The sequence below is a fragment of the Falco biarmicus genome, chromosome 13 (assembly GCF_023638135.1).
Source record: "Falco biarmicus isolate bFalBia1 chromosome 13, bFalBia1.pri, whole genome shotgun sequence".
NCBI classification, from domain to species: Eukaryota; Metazoa; Chordata; class Aves; order Falconiformes; family Falconidae; genus Falco; species Falco biarmicus.
Window position 1 is genome coordinate 10810796 of NC_079300.1, and position 20237 is coordinate 10831032.

Consider the following 20237-nt stretch of genomic DNA (forward strand, 5'->3'; position numbering starts at 1 on the left):
GGGTTGTCTCGCGGCGGTTATTAATGCCTCCGCTTTGCTTACCCAAGTGCTTAGATGGTTCAATACATTTTCAGACCTGTCCTTACACTATTGTTGGGAAAGATTCATTGGGACTTTGGCTGGAAATTATAGTGACAGATAGAGCTGGGTAATTTATGGCTTTTCTTGAGGGTTGCACAATTATTCAATAAGTGTCTTTCCTTCCTCTACCACCCACCAGCCACTTGTTGGAAATAAATATTTAAATGTATTTGTGGAAAAGTAGCCGTTGACAAAGCTGTGAATGGAAAAACCCAGTGGGGGTCTTCAGGCCTCTGCTCCCTTTCCTCTGTGGGGACGAGCCTTCCCCTCCCCATGCCCACTCCTCGCTCGCTGTGTGCCCCTTGCCTCCCCAGCACCATTTCCACCAGGTCTTCCCCATTTGCTCCTTGCAAGGTCCCTGCTCACTGTAGGCTGCCCGGTGGTGTCCAGTTTGGTGTATTTACAGCTGTTGCCCTCCCAGCCTGCAACAAGGAATGTCCCAAAACCAGTGCCAGGGCTGGGCTGCCTGGCTTTCAAAGCAAAGCCCCCACTGAATCTTGGTATCTCTCAGGCATCAAAGCCATGCCAGAGGAACCCCCACTGGGGTGGCAAGCTGGGACCCTTCTGGCATCTGTCCCCCAGCCCCTGGGGGTAACCAATGCCTGGCCATGGACCTGCACCTCCCAACAACCTCCTTTCAACATCTGCATCTGTTTCAAGGACACTGTAGATGTTTATTGCTTTCAAGCACCCACTGATGGGACCTGTTACTGCTGACAAAGTCCAGCTCCTCTGTGCCGGTTTTGGCAGCACTGGGGAGGAGTGGGATGAAGCAGGGAGCTGGGACCATCCCCAGCTGAGCAAACAAGCAGCTCACCCTGTCCTAGGGGAGAGATGGCATGGGGTCAGGCACCATGTGGACCTTGCCAGACTGGCTGATCCTGTCAGTCCTGGGCTGCATGTGGAACTTCCCACCTTCCTGGGCTGCTTCAATGTGGCCATCATCTGGAATGACTGATCCCTGGGGAGGGCGGTGTGGGGCTTTGCCTTACCTTGCTGTCAGGAGGTTATTCATCAAGATAAACATCTGGCAGGTCTCACTGGGCTCTTCCTCTGGGCAATGGGAAGGGTCCCTGTGAGAGCAATCCCAGCCCCCAAAATCAGTCTCTTGCTCAGCAGCTCCTACTGGAGGAGATGCTTTGTCTCACCTGATGGATCTTCTCCATCTGCACCAGCCCCCAGTGCCCAACGATGGGCAGGGTCCCCATGCCTGTGCAGCTGCTGGGCTCCTGCCAGGGAAAGCAGGGCTTAAAAATGCCATCATTCAGAGTGAAGCGACCAAGGCTGAGCACAACGCCCTCGGTGAGGGGTGCTGTTGATGGAGGTATTGGCACCAGAGAGTTTCCCCTGTTATCTCTCCCACTCCTTTGCATTTTAACATTTTGTTTGAATTAGTGGGGCCTGTTCCTTGCAGCGTGCATGACTGCGCATTTGTCTACTTTGGATTTCATCCGCCATTGACTGGCCCATCCATCAAGCTCTCTTCGCGCCTTTTGAAGTTCCCCGTAGTCTTCTCTTGTTCTGAACACTCTGTGCAATTTGGGTCCTCTGCCAGATTTTTCTTATGACATTTTTCATTCTCCTTTTCCAGATCATTAAGGCATCTCTTTAACCACCAGTATTAACGTGAAAACTTGGGGAGCGTCCCCACGAGTACCGTAGCCTTCTGAAAGGTAGCCCTCATTAATATACACGTTTTGCCTCTTTGTTTCTAACCATTAGAGTTACTTTTTCCATTTGCTTCACAGGCATTTAATTCCCTTAATAGCCTCTCGTAAGGGACCTTGTCAAAGAGCTTTGAAACCCCAAACATATTATGTCAAGTAGTTCCCCTTATTTTGCCCTCCTGACGAAGGGAGAAAGCATCCTAGCAGATTAGAGGCATGAACTCCCTTTCAGGAAGCCAGGACAGCTCGCCCCTCTCTTACTTAGTTAATTTACGGGTTTTAAAATTCAGCTTCTTATGAGCACCTTCATCTCTAGCCACCGATTCAATTCTCACAGCCTTAAAGAGAGGCGTGTCTCTACGCCTGCTGGAGAGTAGACTATTTCCCTCGCTGCCTCTTTTGTTAGCAGCCAGGTCACTCGGCAAGTGAGAGCCGTCAGAGCCTTTGGGTATTTCCCTTTCAACTCCAACAGCTTTGTGCTGGACGGACTCATATAATCTCTGCTCCTTTGGCATCGCTTTCTGTAGAAATGGTTCATTGTTATCACCTGAAAATAATAGGCATCTCTCTGCTGTCCCTGCTAAGCACCAGCTGGTTTAAAAGAAACCCTCCTCAGCTCTTCTACAATGCCTTTGCCTGCCCCGGCTCTTCCCACCGTGCCCCGGCGATGCCGGCAAGGTGATGCCGGCAAGTCGAGTCATGCACCAGTGGAGAGGGAGGAGGATGGGGCTGATAAGATCCTGGCCGAAGCTGGGCTGTCTGCATTAAAGGTACGGGGTAGAAACCTGTTTCACCCGCCGCTGTGTGATTCATGCTGCTTTGCTCCTGTGAATCATCCTGGCTGTTGTGTAAGGTTTACGCCGGTCGCGCGGCAGGGCTGTATTTTCTGCCGCTTTTATAAAGTTATACACAATTTATATGTGCTGCTCTTGCCTTAAAACATTTACACTCTTTATTCAAAGCTTTAGGATTTATGCTCCCGTTACCTGGGACCCTGGGAATAATACTGCTGGTGGGATGATCCCGTGGCCAAGACACTATTTATTGTTATCAGAAACAATCCTGGCCCGCAGTGATTTCTGACCACGAGGAAGGGAAAACCGCTGGTTTTCTCTCTAATGCCAATATCCATGAATCTTTAAAAAGGCGGAATTATTCCCTCGAATAGCATGCATTGTAGAAGATGTTTAACTCTGAGAATATGTGGCAGCTTATCAGATGAGGAAGCGAGATGGTTTGGGGGCAGTGGAGGGAATGCCAAGGGCTTTTTCTGGGAGCAGCCCCTCTGCTGGGAGCTCCTGCAGCAGCCCTGGGCATCTGCCAGGCAGGAAAACTACCCGTGCTTAATAACGGGGGGAACCCCCCTGCTACCGGGGTGTCCTGTGCCCGAGCAGCAGAGGGAATTCCCTGGCACAGCCGCCCACCATGGCCAGGGCTTGAGGTTTTGTGTTTTTTAAACAGCGTGTGGCGACTTCTGTCTAAGCTTCTCCAGACAAACCTTTTGCGCCAAATTACCTGTCTAGCTGGGCCCTTATCTCCATGTTTATCACCGCCGCCTCTCGCTGTCAGCACTGTTTATAGGCAGGGGAACCGAAACCCTATGCTAAGAAATTTCCTCCTCCTCCTTTTTTCTTTCGAATCTGCATCTGTTCCAGACTCCCTTTCATTAGAGACCACATGAAAGCCAAAATAATCCCAGGCTATCAGGCATAGAAACCTTCGCAAGGTAAACTCCTCTCTGCCAGTAAATAAGGCACACCCTGGCCAGGGCTCTGCCCTGGCACCTGGGGAGGTCCCGTCCAGCTTGTGTCACCTGTGAGGCCTCCGGCATCCATGGGGATGTTTGCAGAGCCGGGGTAAAAATCCAGAGTGCAAGGTAATGTTAGACCCCAAGGATGTCTTCCGGCACCTGCATCCCAGTTGGTGCAGCGATGGTGCACAGCAAGCACCCTGGGGGGAGGTTTGGGCAGGGGGGGATGCACTCAGTGCCTTTTTTTACCTGTTGTAAAAATATTTGTAGAGTTGCAGCAGGCTGTGAAGAGTGATTTTTGGGGAGGGAGGAGCAGGGCTGATACCGATTAGGCAGGAAATGGCTCAGTGTGGATGGCATCCATATGGGAGAGCTGATAGATTTGGCGTCTAGCAGGCATCGCTTGATGGATCCACTGATAACCTGGCAGCAAAACAGACCTGGGCTCTCTGATTCCCTGCCAGCGGCTGAGCCACAGCCTGCTTGGTTGGCCTTCGTTAACACCTTCCTGCCATGGGAACTTGCCGCCCTGCCCTGGGGACCGGTGGCCCTGCAGTCCCCCAGCAGCCTCGGTGGCTCGGCTGGCTGGTCCCCATGGTGCTGCCTGCTGGGGATGCTGCTCCGGCTCCTTCCCTTTGAAGGCTTGGTGTGAAATCTGGTCGGAGTTTAGGGAGGCAGGAGGGCAGTGTGCAGAGCAGCCTGTGTCCTTGGGATGAAAAAGCTTCGTTTTGCAGCTCTGGAAAGAATCAGCGGGTTTCCACGCCAGGCTCCCGCCTTGCATTGGAGACAGATGGAGAGTGCAAAATGTGGGGAAGGCGGCCGGCTGCTCCTGCCATGCTGGGTGCTGGCTTGCTCACAGGCACGGGTCCTGCTCCGCTCTTCATCCAGGCAGTTTCATTTAACGACCTGCCTTTTGTGCACCTCCACAATGTCCAAAGCCTGCATGGAGGCTATGGGAAGCTGATGGCCCAGATGTGCCATGCGAGGCTCTCAGGGTGTCCAGGAACCCAGCAAGGTCTCGCCATGCCGAGGAGAGTGGGTGCATCCAGCCCCACGGTGCCTCTCCCTCTCTGGAAGCTAGCAGCAAAAACAAGGGAACTTCGGATAAAAAACAAAATGTAGCAGGTGCTTGATGGAAAGGAAGCAAGATGGAGCAACTCTTTGTGTAGCAGAGGGCAGTGGTCCCTTGCAGAAATTAATTGGAGGAGACTTGGAAGGTGGCAGCCACCTTGTTTGCTGGGTGGTGCTTAGTACTACTGAGGGTCTACAGCCCCATTCACGAACCTCTGTCTATGCTGATAAAATGCAAAGCATGAGACTGAGCCCTGGTACGGCCTGGCAGGAAAGTTTTTTCATGGGCAGGATGCCCTCCGTATGGCTCACTAGGTAATATTTTTTGAGGAAAAAGCCTGTCAGCCCAAGCTCCGCTTCCCTCCATGCTCCCAAATAGGTCCAGGGCAGCAGAGGGTCCTGGCAGCCACCTCCCCGAGTCTCCCATCCCTCCATCCCTCGCTTGCTGCTACCTGGCAGCAGCCTGCACCCATGGAGATCCCTAGTACAGCACGACTCAGCTCTGCCCGTGCTGGTGACAAGAGCGTGCTCAGAGAAAAATCAAGCTCTTGTGGCAGGAGGGGAGCTACGTAATGATTGCTCTAAAGCTGCCCAGGATTATAGCAAATTTGATGGCTAAAATATAGCCCCTGAAAGCCCCAGCAGCCCTCCCGCTCGCTGGCTGCATTAGTCACGGGGAGAGCTGTTTGCTTGTGCACCTGGGTCATGGCCTCCTCTGCTGCAAGTCAGGACTGTAATTTCCCTGTGGTTATTTCTAAGATAACTTATTTCAGGTTTTTATGATGCTTACAAATTGGACAACATCTTAAAACATAATTCAGGCCTCAGCTGGCTTTAAATGTGTGTGACTTTACAGGGATGCGTAAAATATTTTTAAGTGTTGGTAAATTCCAGGGACTGGAGCTGTGGGCGGACTGGGAGGCATGGAGGGTCTGGCCCAAAAAGGCTTTTGGAGACGCAAGCTGGGAACCAGCAATGGGAGTTGTTTACAACTATGAGGAGCTATGTGGTTCGAGCAGGTCGCAGAGCACATAACAAAGTGTATATGGGTAGTGAGTCTGCATCTCCTCTCCCCTTTAAAATCAGTTTAATTTGTACAAACGACCTGTGGAGCTGGGCACTCCATCCCAATAGGTAAGAGGTGACGAGGTGGGGAGATGGCTCCTGGGCTCTGGAAATAAAAAGACGCAGATGAACTGGAATGAAGGTATGTCCCCCAGGAACACCGATCAAGGTGGCAGGATCTGGCCATGTGAACTGTCTTGTGCCTTTGCACAACCCTCCACCAGACCCTTCCTGCTGGGGAAGGCAGCTGCTCTGGGGACACAGCCAGCTGTGGGCTGGACACTGCTGCCCCAGTTTCTGCAGCGCTCGCTTGGCCACCAGCAAAGCAGCAGATGTGGGTGGGAGGCAAACCTCACCCCATGGATTTTGGGATCCAGGAGGGGTGTGCGGGAGTGGAAGAGCCATCCTACCTCTTCCCTGGGGCACGTGTGGGAACTGGCAGAGCTGTGGTGGCTCCCATCGTTCGCACGAGGCTATGGCCATGCAGGGACTGACTCGCTGCCGCATGCGTTAGAAAGCGACCAAGCAAGGAGAGCATCCCAGAGGCAGCTTGCAGGGGAGGGGAGGGAGGTGTTTGTTATGTACTCCCTTCATTAATGAGCTGGCAGGAGGCACTGCTCCGGCTGGGATCGGATTTGCCAATACCAACAGAACCAGGGCTGCTAACACAGTGCACAGTCCTGGGGCAGAGGCACCTGGGCAGATCACACTGGTGAGACCAAGCAGGGGTTTGGTCTTTGTCCTTTGCAAGCAGAAGGGACGATCCAGCTGGCTTCCATGGAGGAGAAGCTAAGGAAAATGGCTGTGCAGAGAAGAAATGGAAGGAGAGCCCGATGGCAAAACCAACACAATCCTGCAGTGAGGAGCCGGAGCCGACGAGCAGGTGCTCTTGGCAGTGTGGTGCTGGGGCTGATGCTGCTTCTGAGCAGGGAGGCACAAGCAAGCAAACTGGCTGTTACAGGAGGTGATGCCTTGGTGAGCAAAGCCTGGGGAGGTGGGAGCCGTGCAGACATGGCACAGCCTGCACGCCCTCGTCTCCAGTGCCTGGAGCGGGCAGGGATCTGTGGGTGTTTGCAGAAATAACACTGTTGTCTTGCTGTGGTCTTCTGTGATGGTGTGGGGATTTCACCGAAATACAATCCTAGGAAAGGCCTGGGATTTGGGCTGTTGTTTCAGGCATAGGAGGAGGATGTTATTGTCAAGCGCTCCCCTCTGTCCCAGGGGAGTTGTGCCACAGAGGTGGCCAGAGGCTGTGGGGAGGCAGGAGGCACCCCTGGGCAAGGCAGGCTGGCAGCAGAGAAACCAGGGGAGCTCTTTGGCATGTGGTCTGCCATTGCAACTGCACCCACAGCCAGGCTGGCCTGGCCCACCAGCTTCTCCCTGCTGCTGGGCTCCGATGACAGCAGCCGCTAGTCTCATCACCAAGCCCACGTGAGCTTTCCTGTTTGCCTTTCTTCCAAAAAAAGCAACTTCCAGCCCACGGGAGAAAGCTGAGTGTAATGGCGGAGACATTGCGATGATGCATTGTCTCACTGACACCTACCTGTGTCTGCGGAAAGAGGGATCCGCCTGGGCAGGCATCCTGGCTGGGCAGCCCCAGACCCCTGCTGTGGGGCAGGGAGGGGGGCAGCCATGGCCGCCTGCTTTATTGGCCCTGGGAGCTTTATAACCCCATCAGTGTAGCGAAAGAGAATGTGTGATTAACGTCCCTCTGGAGCAGATTGCTCCAGGAGATGCTGATCCCTGGGAGACACTCTGAGAAAGCTTTACATAAAGCTTCTCGGGGATGAGCAGAACTGGGGGGTCCCTTCCTCCATGCACAGCCTGTGCCCACGAAACGTGCCAAGCTCCTGCAAGGCCACCCCAGAGGACAGCAAGGGGTTGGGGACCAGCAAGGCTGTTACTGGACTCTGGCTGCATGCTGCCAGCAGGCACAGGGTGCCCTGACCACAGCAGCTGTGCATGAGGCTCTGGGCTTTATTTGCTGGAGGGAGCCTGGAGGTGGACTGTGCATCTGGGAGAGGCTTTCTCTATCCCTGAGCTCACTGTGGAGCAAGTTTGCAGGTGGAGGGGAGCATCCTGGGTAGGTAACAAGGTGCTGACAAGAAACCGTTTGTCTTTCTGGATAGTGTTTCATAGCTCCCCATGGTGTTGCCCCATCTCTATGGGGCAAGGGGAGCACCCCACGGGGGCGAGGGCCGATCCCACTCACGGGAAAGGGCGCAGGAGATGCTGGCTGTTGGTATGAATTCAGCCCAGCTCCACCATAAGGAAGTGATTGAAGCTTTCACGATCTGTTTAACCAGTGACATATGTTTCCTGCAGGCGCGGCGGCGTGCTGCATGCCGGCAGATGAGATACGGCCGCACGGGCGCTCGTCCCTGCCTGGTTCTGCTGGCGCGGGGTAGGGCTGGCCCCATCCCCACGGCCGCGTTTGATACGATTACGGGCCGACACTCCCTGTGTGGGAAGGGGAAATTGCTCACGCGGCAAAGGGAAATAAACATGAGGAGACCAGCCCTGACAAAAAAGCGAGTGTTTCTCTGGTTTGAGGCCCCACTGCAGGCGAGAGCCACATAATGCACAGCGGGGCTGGGGATGAAGGAGGGGAAGCTGGAGATGTGGTGGTGTCTGCGAACTCCCTCTTACTTACGGGGGGTCCCTCCCTCCGGGTCTCATCTCTGCTTTCATCACTGAGACATCAGAAGGACCAGCGAGGGGGAAGCTGTGCGTTGTGGAAAAGGTCTAATTGCCCAAACCACTGAGCCCAGGCGAGGCGCTCCACCGAATTCAGCAGCAGCCAAAGTGGGTTGAGTGTTTTCCCTAGGGAAGGGACAAGCCCCTGGAAATCACAGTGGCTGAGCACCCAGGCACTGGTACCTAGGCTTGGGCTTGCACAGGTCGCTGTTCCATCCTTACCCACATCCCTCAGCACTTTCTGCCCCACCCCTTGGCACAGGGGAAGTAATTCATAAGACAGAAGGCTCACTGGGTGCCTTGGGCTAGGAGTATGCCAGGCTCATCGGGTGCTGGGGTGCCCCTGGGCATGGAGCTCACCCTGCTGATGCTGCCACTGCTGGACCAAGGGGCTGCAGGGCTGGTGGAGTGGTCACAGGGGCTGCCCTGGGGCAGGGAACACAGAAAAGGCCCCCAAAGAGGAAAATTTTTGTCTCGGAATAGACTATGTGTCCCCATGGGGATTGGGACAGAAGGAGGCACTGCCAGCTGACCAGGTGGGCTGGGGATATCACAAACTGGGCAGGCTGGGATGGGGGTGGTGGAGACACCAGGCAGCTGTGAGCAAGAGGATTTGGACGTTATTCAGGAGCTGGAAGCGGGAGATGTGGTGATGGTCCCCAGGTCCAAGAGGGATTTTGCAATCGGTCGCAAGTAAGCAGGAGTTTCACCCCACCAGGCAGGGGCCAGGGGCAGTGGGAGCTTTCCCTGGCAATTGAAGCCACACAGGGAACTGAGCTGTGGCAAGGGGGGAGGGCAAAGTGTTGGAAGAGACCTGTGGCCAAGCGTGCTAGGGGCTGCCAGGAAGGATACTGGCCTTGCCAGGGTGAGGGGGCTGCTCCATGGTGGCTGGTGAGGCTGACTCCCACCAGGGCCCCTGTGCAGCCTGCAGCCCGGCCAGCACAAGCCCAAAGACAGGTCTGCAGTGGAGGCTGTACACTTGGTGTGAGAGCACAGGGAGTAGCAAGAGAGGGAGGGATGGGGAGGTTTTATGGATGAGCTGAAATGCCCAGGAGCTCCTCTGTCATTCCACGTGGCCAGCATCTCCCCCTGGCACCAGCAACCTGCCAGCGGTACCAATAGGAAAGGGAGAGCCAGGAGCAGGGCTTCCCTTCCCTTACTAAGAATTTTGGCTTTAAAACACAGCCTTCTTCCTTAGCTCCGGAGCAGAGGGCCCTGCAGCCTCCCCATGCTGCAGCACCAGCTCCCCAGTTCTCCCTTTAGCTCCCGTGTCCTTCAGCAGCTGGGCACCGGGCAAGCCAGAGGTCCTGCGCTCGGCACCGGAGCATTTCCCAGCAGTCCTTCCTCACCGTGTGCTCTTCCAACAGGGAAGGGTGATTTTATGAAAGGACTCACGTCCTTCTAAAGTTTTTTTAGTGAATGCCTTTACCACCACGTTGCTCTGTGTTCACTGCATTCATCTGCAGGATTAAAGATGCTTCTTGGAGTAGGTGGGAAAACCTCTTTGCCCAGGGCTTGTCTGGGTTCAGGAGCCTTCAGCTCACACCCGTTAGCCCTAGTACAGGATACTGAGGGGTGCCTTGCTTCAGCAAGCTGGGCTGAGCTGGTGAGACACTTCAAGCCCATGCGTGTGCTGGTGGGGACTGCTTTGTCAGGGATCGGTGATACCCCGGTGGAGTTCCATGGCTGCAGTCAGCAGCAGCCAGAGCTCGCTCTGTCAGTTGGCTGCCCGCCAGCTAGCCAAAGCCCAGGCTTTCTCCGCAGCTTTTAGACGTCGCAGCCCTGTGTTCATTAGCAGATAGCCAAGGTTAGCTTGTGACTTGATGCGGCGATTTGTTCCAGCAGTGGATTACCTTCACGCGTTACAAATCAGTGCCGAATTTCTCAATGGTTTTGGCACCAGGCAGGTGCCTGGAGCACGTCGAAGGGAGGTGGAGGAAGGGGGAGGAAAGGGCTGGGGGAGGCGGAGCAGGTGAACTTCACTCTTCCAGCTCTGGAAAAAAGCTCCTACTCTTGGTTAGATAGCCTTTGCAGGGAAAGCCAGAGTTATTTTGCCCTGCTGGCAGTGAGGCAGTGAGCTTTACAATGCCAGTGCTGTGCTCGGGCACACAGAGCATCACGGGGATGGGGATGCTTTTCCCAAAAGCGGCTCCCCACCAGGCACTGAGGCAGCCCACGCCAACAGCTCAGGATAAGCAGCGGTTGATCATCCTCCATGTAACTCCTAGAGATGCCTAAATAATTCATTAATGGTTTGGGGAAATAAAAATATTGTGCAGTGAGTAATTGCTTGCTAATGACATTGCATGTTGCTCGAGCAGGTCACGGGTGGCCGCAGCGGTGCGGCATTAGTGGTGCAGACTATTTCCTCTGATTTTTTTATTCCTTTTTTTCTTTTTTAATTTTTTTCTTTCCAAATGAATTTTCCTGCCTCTGGCTCCACACAAACGGGAGGGCTTTTTGTTTCACAGGGAACTGGGGGGAGGCAGTGGGACTGGAGTGTGGGCTGGCGGTAGAGGATGTGGGGAGCAAGCGGAGGCTCGTGGGAGCACCATAGCCCCGCTCAGCCCGGTTCTTTGTGTTGCATGAGGGGGAGAAGGAGCCACGGGGACAGCAGCAGTTCCTTCCCCCAAAACCCCATTTCCAGTGACAGGACTGGTGGCACCATGCCAGGCAGAGCACTCACCAGCCAGTCCCCCTGTGCTGGTGACAAAGGGCTCCAGGCATCCCATCCCAGACCCAGCTGTGGGCAGGGGAAGGGCCTGGGATGCTCGCACTGATAGCAGTGACAAGGAGCTACTGTTTTTCCAAAGGGGTCTGGGAAACATCCCCGACTGCCTGTTTGTCCCCAGCATATCATGGTGCCAGAGGCAGCAGGCTGAAAGCAGGGCTCTGGCTCCCTACGGGTGCCCTGGGGCGAGGGGCAGGAAGCCCCCACACTTCCCTGCACGGCTCCAGGTGAGCACCATGCCAGGGCTGAGCTTTGAGCAGGACGGAGAGTTCATGCCCCAGCGTTAAGCTGCGGCTCCTGTGGGCTCCTGGAGGAAGCCCAAGCTGCATCCCCTGCGGCTTCTGCTTGTCACTATTAAATTTCCATTTTAACATGAAAACAGCTGGTTTCATGGTACTTTTAACTGTGTTATTTACAGAGTCAGGCATACAATGCTTGCTGAAAACAGCATTACTCACTGCAGCAGTGACCTGTTGTCTCACAGGTACTGAGTGGGTGGGTGGGGAGGTGACGCCAGCCCCTGGGGCAGGCCACCAGTGCTCCTCTTGCCTTGCCCATGGCCACCCCGGCACCTCATAGTGAAGCCTGGCTGATTCAAGAGGGGAAAATCCATCTCACTGTGCTCCCAGTCCAGGACAAGGGCAGGATGAACCCGTCTCCATTCCTATGAACCCAACCCTCCATGCCGCCGCTGAGCCCTGGGGATGGGATGCTTGATGCACATCAAGGGACAGAGACAACAACTGTTGGCCATGCTCAATAGTGCTTTGTTCTCGGCCCGGGAAGCAATGAAAATCCTCCCGCTTTGAAGCCTGAGGAGGCCTTTTTATTATATCCAGGGCTCCTGGAAAAGGAAACTGCAAGTGCTTTCCCATAACGTGATAAAAAGCTCTCCTGGCTGAGACTATGGCAACTTGTTACACGTGAGAGCAGTGAGTCAGTGCAATGTGGGGCTGAGCTCAGCACTTCCCCAGCCACTGGAAATCACTGCTTCTTGGAATGTATATAACTGGGATTTGGAAGAGCCTTGGTATGAGTCCTGTTGACCTTGTACTCCCTCCCAGAGACCTGGCAGCTGTGCTGCCTGGCCCATGCAGTGCCTGGGGCATGGTGGCTGCAGGGAGCAGCGAGGGGCGGATGGGTGGTGGGCACATCCCTCCCCATGCCCCCACCAGCGGGTCAGCACAGGGCAGAGCCAAGCCACGCACATGCCCTGGCTTCATGTTTTAACAGCAGCAGACTGTTGTCTAGGAACAATAAAAATTATCCGCTAGTAAGAAAGAGCCTAGGAGATGAGAGGCGTTTAGCTCAGGTAGGAAGCAGGGCTGTAATTTACAGTGGCCATAAAGCAGCCCAGTGTGGGCTGAGCAGAGGCCTGGGCCCCCCCACCCCCAGCTGGCTGGGGAGGTGCAGCTCACACAGCAGGAGAGAGCCCATGAGCATCCCATGTTTGCACCCAGCAGTGGGCAGCTGCAGGCAAGTGCATGGCGGGAGCCCGTGCTCCTGGGTAAGGAGGGTGCCGGGGTGCCTGCAGCTGGGCTTGCTCCCCATCCCTTCCCACAAGGCTGGGGCACAGTGGGTCTCCCTGGCACAGCCCCCAGCCCGCCTGGAAAACTCGTAAGTGGTGAGGCTGGCCTAATTAGTCTGCTTAATCTTCCCCCATAAATCACTCCTCCCCATCCCCTGCAGACTATCGGCAGCATCTGAAGTCATTAGTTAATTTAAACCTGGGAGTTCACACGTTGGCTTATCGGGAGCCATCTCCGTTCCGCTAAGCGCTTGCTCGCGCTGTCTCTGGCTGCTAGATCCTATCTGCGCCCGCTTTGAAGCGGTGATGGGCTGCCCAACAGGCGAGGTGTGCTGCCTGCTCCCCTGCCTGCTGGCAGGTGGGAGGGGAGATGGAGATCCTGCTTCCCCCACCTCCCCGCGCTCCCCTTTTTTGAACTTCTCTGACTCATCCATTTGATTTGATGTTTTCACCTTTGTTTCACAAATAGCAGTTTGCCCGAGCGCTGGAAGGAGAAGGCAGCTCCGACACTGCTGCAGCTTCCCTAGCTGCGAGGGGAGATGCCCGGGTCCCTGGGCAGGCTGGCAGCCAGGTGAGCGGGGTCCTGGGGAGGGAGGCTGGTGGGCACCCAGCCTGGCCTCGCATCTGGCAGGGATGTGGGGAAAGCTGGTACTACTGCAGGGTGGCCATGGGGAGGTGGGAGTCTGGCTGAGGATCCCACTCATGGCTTGTGTTGTCCATTGGTCATGCTGTCACCTCTCCATCCTCATCCTCCTGCCTGAATCTCCACTCGCTGTGAGCAGGACTCTCCAAGGCTCTGAGGTGGAATGTCCCCTCCCGAGAGGGACCAGGGCTTTCTGAGGTGAGCTGTGTTGGCTTGGGGGCAATCCCAATGGCCTGAGTGCGCACTCATCTTTGCAGCTGCATGGGCTGCACTGCGCGGGAAGGCAGCGGTGAGCCCGAGGGTCCCTGCAGGGCCAGCGCAGCAGCATGAAAATTTGGCTCCTGGTGCAAGGCAGGGAGTGGGGAAGTGGGATCTGGCAGCAGGAGGGAGAGAGCCAGGCTGGGGAGACCTGACAGGAGCCTGCAGCAGTGGGGTCTGGCAGCCTCTGGTTGTTTCTCTGCAGGGCACTGGGAGGTGGGGAGTCGCCCTGGCCACCCCATGCCGCTCTGCACCCGCGGGCAGGCAGCACCCAGACCAGGGGATGCCTGGCTGGGTGCCCCCGTGCAGGCAGGGCCCTGCCTGGCAGAGCGGCTTGGGCAAGCCCCATCCCACAGCTGCACCCCCGGGGCAGCCTCGTGTCGGGGCAGCAGCCAGACACCCCGCTGGCACACCATGCATGGCCCACAGCCCCTGAGGAGGCTCTGGCTGCCTGCACGGCTGGCACCCCAAGCATGGGGTGTGGGCAATGCCATAGACCTTGAGGGTATTCGTCCTCCCCCTGCACCCCTGGGCTCTGCTCTCACTGCTCCCAGGAGGCCGAGGGATGGCTGCTCTTCCTGGGACCTGCCAATCCAGGCTGCTTCCAAGGATGCTCTGTGTATCCTTCAGGTATGGTGACTAACAGCCCAAAAGAACTAGTGCAGCCAGCTTTTTGGGGCTGCTTTTTTTTTGGCCAGAGCACCCTGACTGGGCCCCTTTAAAGCATCCAGGTTGCTCAGCAGGCAGTCCCTCTATCGGGGTGGCTGCAAGAGGGGACACGATGTATGTGCTCCACAGCTAGTTTTGTGGCCATCCTCTCCCTCTCGCTCCCCCCCCCCCCTCCCCGTTCCAAGGGGGAGCTGCAGAGTGTTTGGTTTTGTAGTCCAAGCTCTGGATTTATTGCTTCCAGGTCTTTGTGTGTTTGTTCATTAAATAAAAGATGGCTGGGTGAGCCTGCTTTCCACTCCTCTGGCCCCTCTCCTGCAGCTCAGGGGGTGGGGGTCCTTCGGCCTCAGCATGACACCTCCCTTCACGTCTCTTAGGCACCCAAACAGATCCTGGTCAGATGCTAAAACTGTGCCCTGAGTGCCAGAGATGACATGGCTTTGGGCTGAGGGCGAGCAGGGGCCACATGCTGGTACCACCCTGTGCACCCCCCGGGGAACTGAGGACCATGCTGAGGTACAGCATGGGGGGCCCTGGCTGGGCGTGCTTAAGTTGTCCCCTGTCCCCAGGCTGATGCTCCCCTTCTGCTGTGGCTGGAAGACATGAGCTCCTGATTAAAGGATATTTCAACCAGACGGAGGGGCTGCAGCAGCTGGGGGAATGCGCAGCAGGAGGGGATGGGGACAGAACACGTGAGAGACGAGAGGGGAAGCCAATTTATGCTGGAATGTAAATACAGCAGCGGCAGGCTGCTCCACAGGACATGTCACCCCCCTCCTGTCCCTGGGACCTGGGTGAGAGCCGTCTGCGACAGACCTCGTCTGTGCCACAGGATGGCAGAGCCTGCGTCTCGCCCGCACACTGTGCAGAGGGGAGGAGGAGGAGGAGGAGGAGGAGGAGGGTCAGGGACTGGTACAGCAGCCCAGTCCCACTACTGCTGATCCTGCTCTCCACAGTGAGGTACCATTGCATGTCCACTGGCAGAGGGATGGAGTCTCAGCCATCCCTAATAATCCTAAGAATCAATAGCAGCATTTCTAGCCCCGGCTGGATATGCACAACAACAGCTCGGAGTTAAGAGGGGAACTTCTCAGTGGGATTAACTCTGAAACCTAGTGACAACACTGTAAGTATCTGGGCGGTCTGTGTCCCTGTTGCTCATTCTAGCAGCTAGCTCTTATTAATGAGCTTTACTCAACAGCACTAGATTTGTCTGTAGGAGCAACCTTCAGGGATCAAGAAGAAAGGTTTAAAGATACAAATATTCTGTGAGATATCCAGATTTAAATGTCTCTTTTTTGTTCCTTAGCCTGGAGTCCAGGGGTAAGTTTTAAAGGAAGCAAGGAAAGATCCTCCAGAATGTGAGACACAGAAACTTTTTTAAAAGAAAAGACTGAATGAAACAAAACCACAATTATTTTTATATTTTTTAGCTGAAAACCACTGAATTTGGAAAAGTTTCCTGTTTCCTTCTGTTTGCCCAGGGCAACGTGAGCACAGCTGCCCCAGCCCTAGGGAGCAAGTCAGGTTCATCCACTCCTCTCCAGTTTGCAGAGCATCACTGGGGAAAGCTGTGCCCTCGCTGGCAGGTGCCAGGAGCAGCAGTGAACCTGAACCAGCCACCTCGCTACCCAGGCAGGGGCAGCTCAGCAGATGGGTCCATGGTAGATAACAAAGAGCCTCAAATAAGTCCCTAAATGTCCAGCCCAGGTGGACCCCAGTGCAACAACCTGAGCTCAGACATAGATGCTGGGAGAATTCACAACCCAGGGCAGGTTGGTTTTGGGGCTTTTTTATTCTACCACATGGTGCACCTATAATGGGGGCTTTTTTTTTTTTTTTTTTTCATTTTGAGGGAGTAATAACTGCTAAAGATGCATGTGGAATTTGAATATGAATGATAAGAACAGCTGTGTATATCTATTATGAATGAACATAAACAGAAATGTATAAACTGAGATTTTGGGGCTTTTGGAAGAATTAGTGCCTTTGTTCCTGGATTTTTTTCCTATCAAAGTTTGAACCAAAGCCCATTAGCCTGGACTTCCCCGCAGCCGACCAAGCCAGGAGCTTCATTTCGCCCTGGCTCTGAGCCACGCCGAATTCTCCTCAACAGCTCAGTGAGCCCTAATCCTAACAAATTTACCCAGAGAAGTGGGTCTCCTATTACACAGCCTAATTTGAATGCTTTCCAAGGTTAATTTCAGCTCCCTCTCTCTCTCCAAACACGCCTGCCCCTCCGGAGCCAGCTCCCCCCTTCCCCAGCCCCCCCAGCTCTGCGTCAGTGCCAGCCCAGGGGGAGCAGCCCCCTTCACCAGCGCGATGGTTTTTAAACGAGAAAATAATGTGACGTGCATCCCTGGGTCGGGGCTCTGCCCAGAGGGTTTCTTAATGCTGAGCGACTTCCTTTGCAAATTAATTGCAACTTTTGTTGGGCAAAAATAGCCCTGGAAGCCCCTTCCCCACAGGCTCTTCCGCATGTGATATTACTCAGTTCATAATCTGATTCCTGAGACTCTATTTCTTCCTTCCCCCCGCGTCCCCCGCCCCAGCACGCTGGTGACTGCCTGCGAGGGTACGGGGGGGATGACCCAGCAGCAGGGGAGCTGCTCTGGGGCAAGGGGAGCATCACTGCTGCCTGGCCCCAGCTCTCGTTTTGCAGTAGACTGTGCAAGTAAACCTCAGCTTGGGGAAACCAAAACGCAGCTCAGCACAGGGAGCAGCTGCCAGATCCATTAGGGAAGGAACCGGCTACGCCTGGTGGACAACTATTGTGGGAGAGGGGTGGCGGAGGGGCTGCCGGGGTGGTAGGGGCTCACATGGGGATTAAAAGGAAGGGTTAGGTGGAAAAAGTGTCCGGAGGAGCCCTGAGCCCACCTCGCCCACCAGCCTGGCTGGATGTGGCCCCAGGGATGCGTTCTGCTGGCTTTAAGCTGCAAGGAGCCGGGCCTTTCACCAGCAGCCATGCCCGGGCACTGGCACAAGGTGGCTGCAGGTGTGGAACAGCAGCCTCACAGCCCCAGCCCGGGGTACCCACACACCAAGGGTGTGTAGGGCAGGGTGCCCTGCCTGTCTCCCAGCTGCCCAGCTGGGATTCACCTTGCTTGCTCTCTTTTCCTCACATTTTTCTTCTTTATACTCAGTTAATGCTTTTATATTTGCTCACACTGACCATCACAGGTAGCACAGCATCCCATCACCCTGGCAGGTGATGGGGCAGGGAAGGGCTTGGGGATGTGCCCTGTGCCATGCCAGGGCAGCTGAGCTGGGCTGGAGCACCAGCGGGACCAAAGCATCAGAAGCAGTGCCGAGAGCAGCGCCAGGCTTTCGTGGTGATGCCATGAAGGTGTCCCCTCTGCAGGTCACATCTGCTGCCACGTCCTGCTGCCAGGTAACCTCCTGTTGCTGCTCCCTGTCCCCCCAAAGCCTCGCTGCCCGATGCTGCCCAACAGCCGTCTCGTCGAGCAGATACCCGTGTTTGATGATTTTGCTCCAGGCGTACGAGCTGCACATATCAAAGCTGAGCCACATCTTATCTCCTGGCTGTGTTTCTGCCTGCTCCCAGCCTGGGAGTCCTGGCTGAGGGGTGTTCGCAGTGATTCCCCAGCACCATGTGTAGTGGTGGATTTGAGGTGCCAGTTTCAGGGTGGCAGTGGGGAGCCCCAGGGCAGGACTCTGGGGTGCAGATCAGAGGGGTTGGCAAAGCAGGGGCCTCATCTGCCAGGATAATGCTGGTCATTGCTGTAAGGTCAGCCTTAAATAATGGAAATAACAAAAATAAAGCAGCCTGGGGGGAGACAGAGAGCAAACTGAATCCTAATGAGGTTGCATGGACACATCAGCGTGATCATTTCATGAAAATCATTTTAAAAAGGAAAAAAAAGCATTAAATTTAGGTTGAAGGCTATGAGACACAGCAGCCAGGGCACAATGCCACAAGGCCACAGAGGTGGCCTGTGCCCTCATCCCCACCGAGGTCCCACACCCATGAGCTGCTCCTGCCCCGCTGCACTGGGGAAGGTTCAGGGCAAGCCCTGGCTGCAGAGAGGTGGGAAACAGACCTGAAGGATGGAGGGAGAAGCTGCTGGTGCAGGACAGGGACTGGCATCTCATCACCAGCTTTACTGCAACCAAGTGTGGTGCCTGGTGTGAAGAGGCAGGACATTTATTTTTAGGGACAGCAAAAATTTACCAAGAGTTGTGGTGGCAAACACTGAAAGAGGAAGTTTTAGAAGGGAAATAAAATGTTAATGCCTCAGGGCTTAAGGCCGTCTTCAGTGCCAAGACAGGAAAGTAATTAGTGCTGTAGATGGGGAAATAACCAGCATTAAATGGAAGCAGGGTGAGGGCAGGTTGAAGGGGCCACAAGGAGGAGGATGGGCAGGGGCTCTCCAGAAGATGGCAGGGACCAAGCCTGGAGCCCCCAAGACCCATCCAGCACACTAAGCCCTGGCAGCACCCATCTTGCTGGTGGGATGCGCCTGCAACACCCCAGGTCTCCTCACCCCAGCTCCCACTGGCCATGGGCCAGGTGAAAGGCTCCCCTGAGCACGGCGGGGACTGGTCCAACCCTGCACAGCTCCAATTATCCCTGGCTGGAGACTTTCCAAGAATCCCATCCCCTCACTCTCCCTCAACCCTGCCTCCCCCAGCCTCCCCCCCTCAAAAGCAATTTGACTTTTATAGTAATAACTTCTGAACCCTGAATTGGGGCTGTGCCAAGGAAAGCAGCAGAAAACAATGTGATGGGCCTCGGCAGGCGCGGAAACTCCAGCGACCGAGACCAGCCCTAAAATAACTTTTGAGCAATTGTTATTTATTCTGGGAGAAAGTTCGTTCATTCACAATTTGGAGGGGAGATAAATCAGGGCGGACTCAGGCTGCCCGCCCCTGCACAGAGGCAGCGTGCCGCAGCTGCAAATGTGGGGTGCCTGCGGTGCTGTTGCAGCGAGCCCACCACAGTCCTTGTGCACATGTGCATCCCTGTGCCCTGATGACAAAGCCACACTGATTCTTTGTTGGTTTGGGTTTTTTTTTTTAAAGGGTATTTGGGTTCGGCTGAAAGCCCTGGGTTCAGGTGGAAGAGTCTGGCTTGAGGCTAGGGGTCTGCATGTGCTGCCGGCTGTAAGGGGCTGCACTTTGCATGTGCCTGTGCCTGCTGGTGATCCAGCTTCCCCTGGCACTCTGTCTGATGTGCCTGCTGTGCTGCGTGCCACTGCCTTGCACGCCTGCCCCTGGGTTTAGCACACTCAAGCCGTCAGTGACTGACAGGCAGCGGGTGGTGCAGGCAAGCGCTGGGCAGGGAACAGGGACAGCATCCTGCTGTGGGTCCTGGTGAGCATCAGCATGTGTGCGGCCGCTGCCAGCCCACATCAGCTGGGCAAGCAGCAAGTTGTGTGACCTCAGTAACGCGGTGCCACTTCCACAGCTCTGAGCTGCCGCGGCTTTCCTACAATTCTCTGGGACAGCGCCAGAGCTCCCAGCTCTGCCGGAGGAGCCTTGGGCAGGCAGGGCAACCGCGGTCACTTTCTGAATCAGGCAAAATGCTCTCTGGAGAAGGCAGCCAGCCAGCAAGGCAGTCCTCGGCACTGCCGCGTGCCTGCTCGTGTGGATGTGTTTTATGGTACCTGTCACCACGGTCTGGGCATTGGTGGGGATTTGAAGTGCAGCCGTGGCTCTGCCAGGCAGGGCTCAGGCTGCCTGCATGACCCCTGGGGTGGCAGCTGGGCCCCCTTGGCAGGTTTGGAGAGTAAATGCTGGGGAAACGCTGCTGTCTGAGGGCTGGGAAACACAGTCCCTGCCTGCTGGGTGACAAGGGTGATGGAGACCTTGCAGCGTGGCTCTGTGGGTGGGATGGGGACAGGCATTGCCAGCTTTGTGTGCAGATCATCTCCAGGAAGGACACGTATCCAAGACCACCTGCCCACAAGCATCTCTGGGGTAAGGCTTGATCCTGTTCCACTGTGGCACCAGCCAGCTCATCCACGATGATACAGTGGCATGGGGCAGCGTCACCATTGTCACCGGCCCTGCACCTCTTGGAGGAGCCACTGCTCTGGGGTGGGAAAACCCTGCCACGT

At 55.5% G+C, this 20237-nt stretch overlaps 1 protein-coding gene across 1 annotated transcript in view; it reads left to right on the plus strand.

The window, feature by feature from the left end:
- SENP5 (SUMO specific peptidase 5) overlaps positions 1 to 13296 on the plus strand; it is a 125295-nt gene extending 111999 nt beyond the window's left edge. The window contains exon 10 of the mRNA XM_056357908.1: positions 13060 to 13296. Coding sequence (XP_056213883.1) covers positions 13060 to 13281 — 222 coding nt within the window. The 3' untranslated portion in view covers positions 13282 to 13296. The remainder of the gene's footprint in view (positions 1 to 13059) is intronic.
- The last annotated feature ends 6941 nt before the right edge of the window (positions 13297 to 20237 follow it).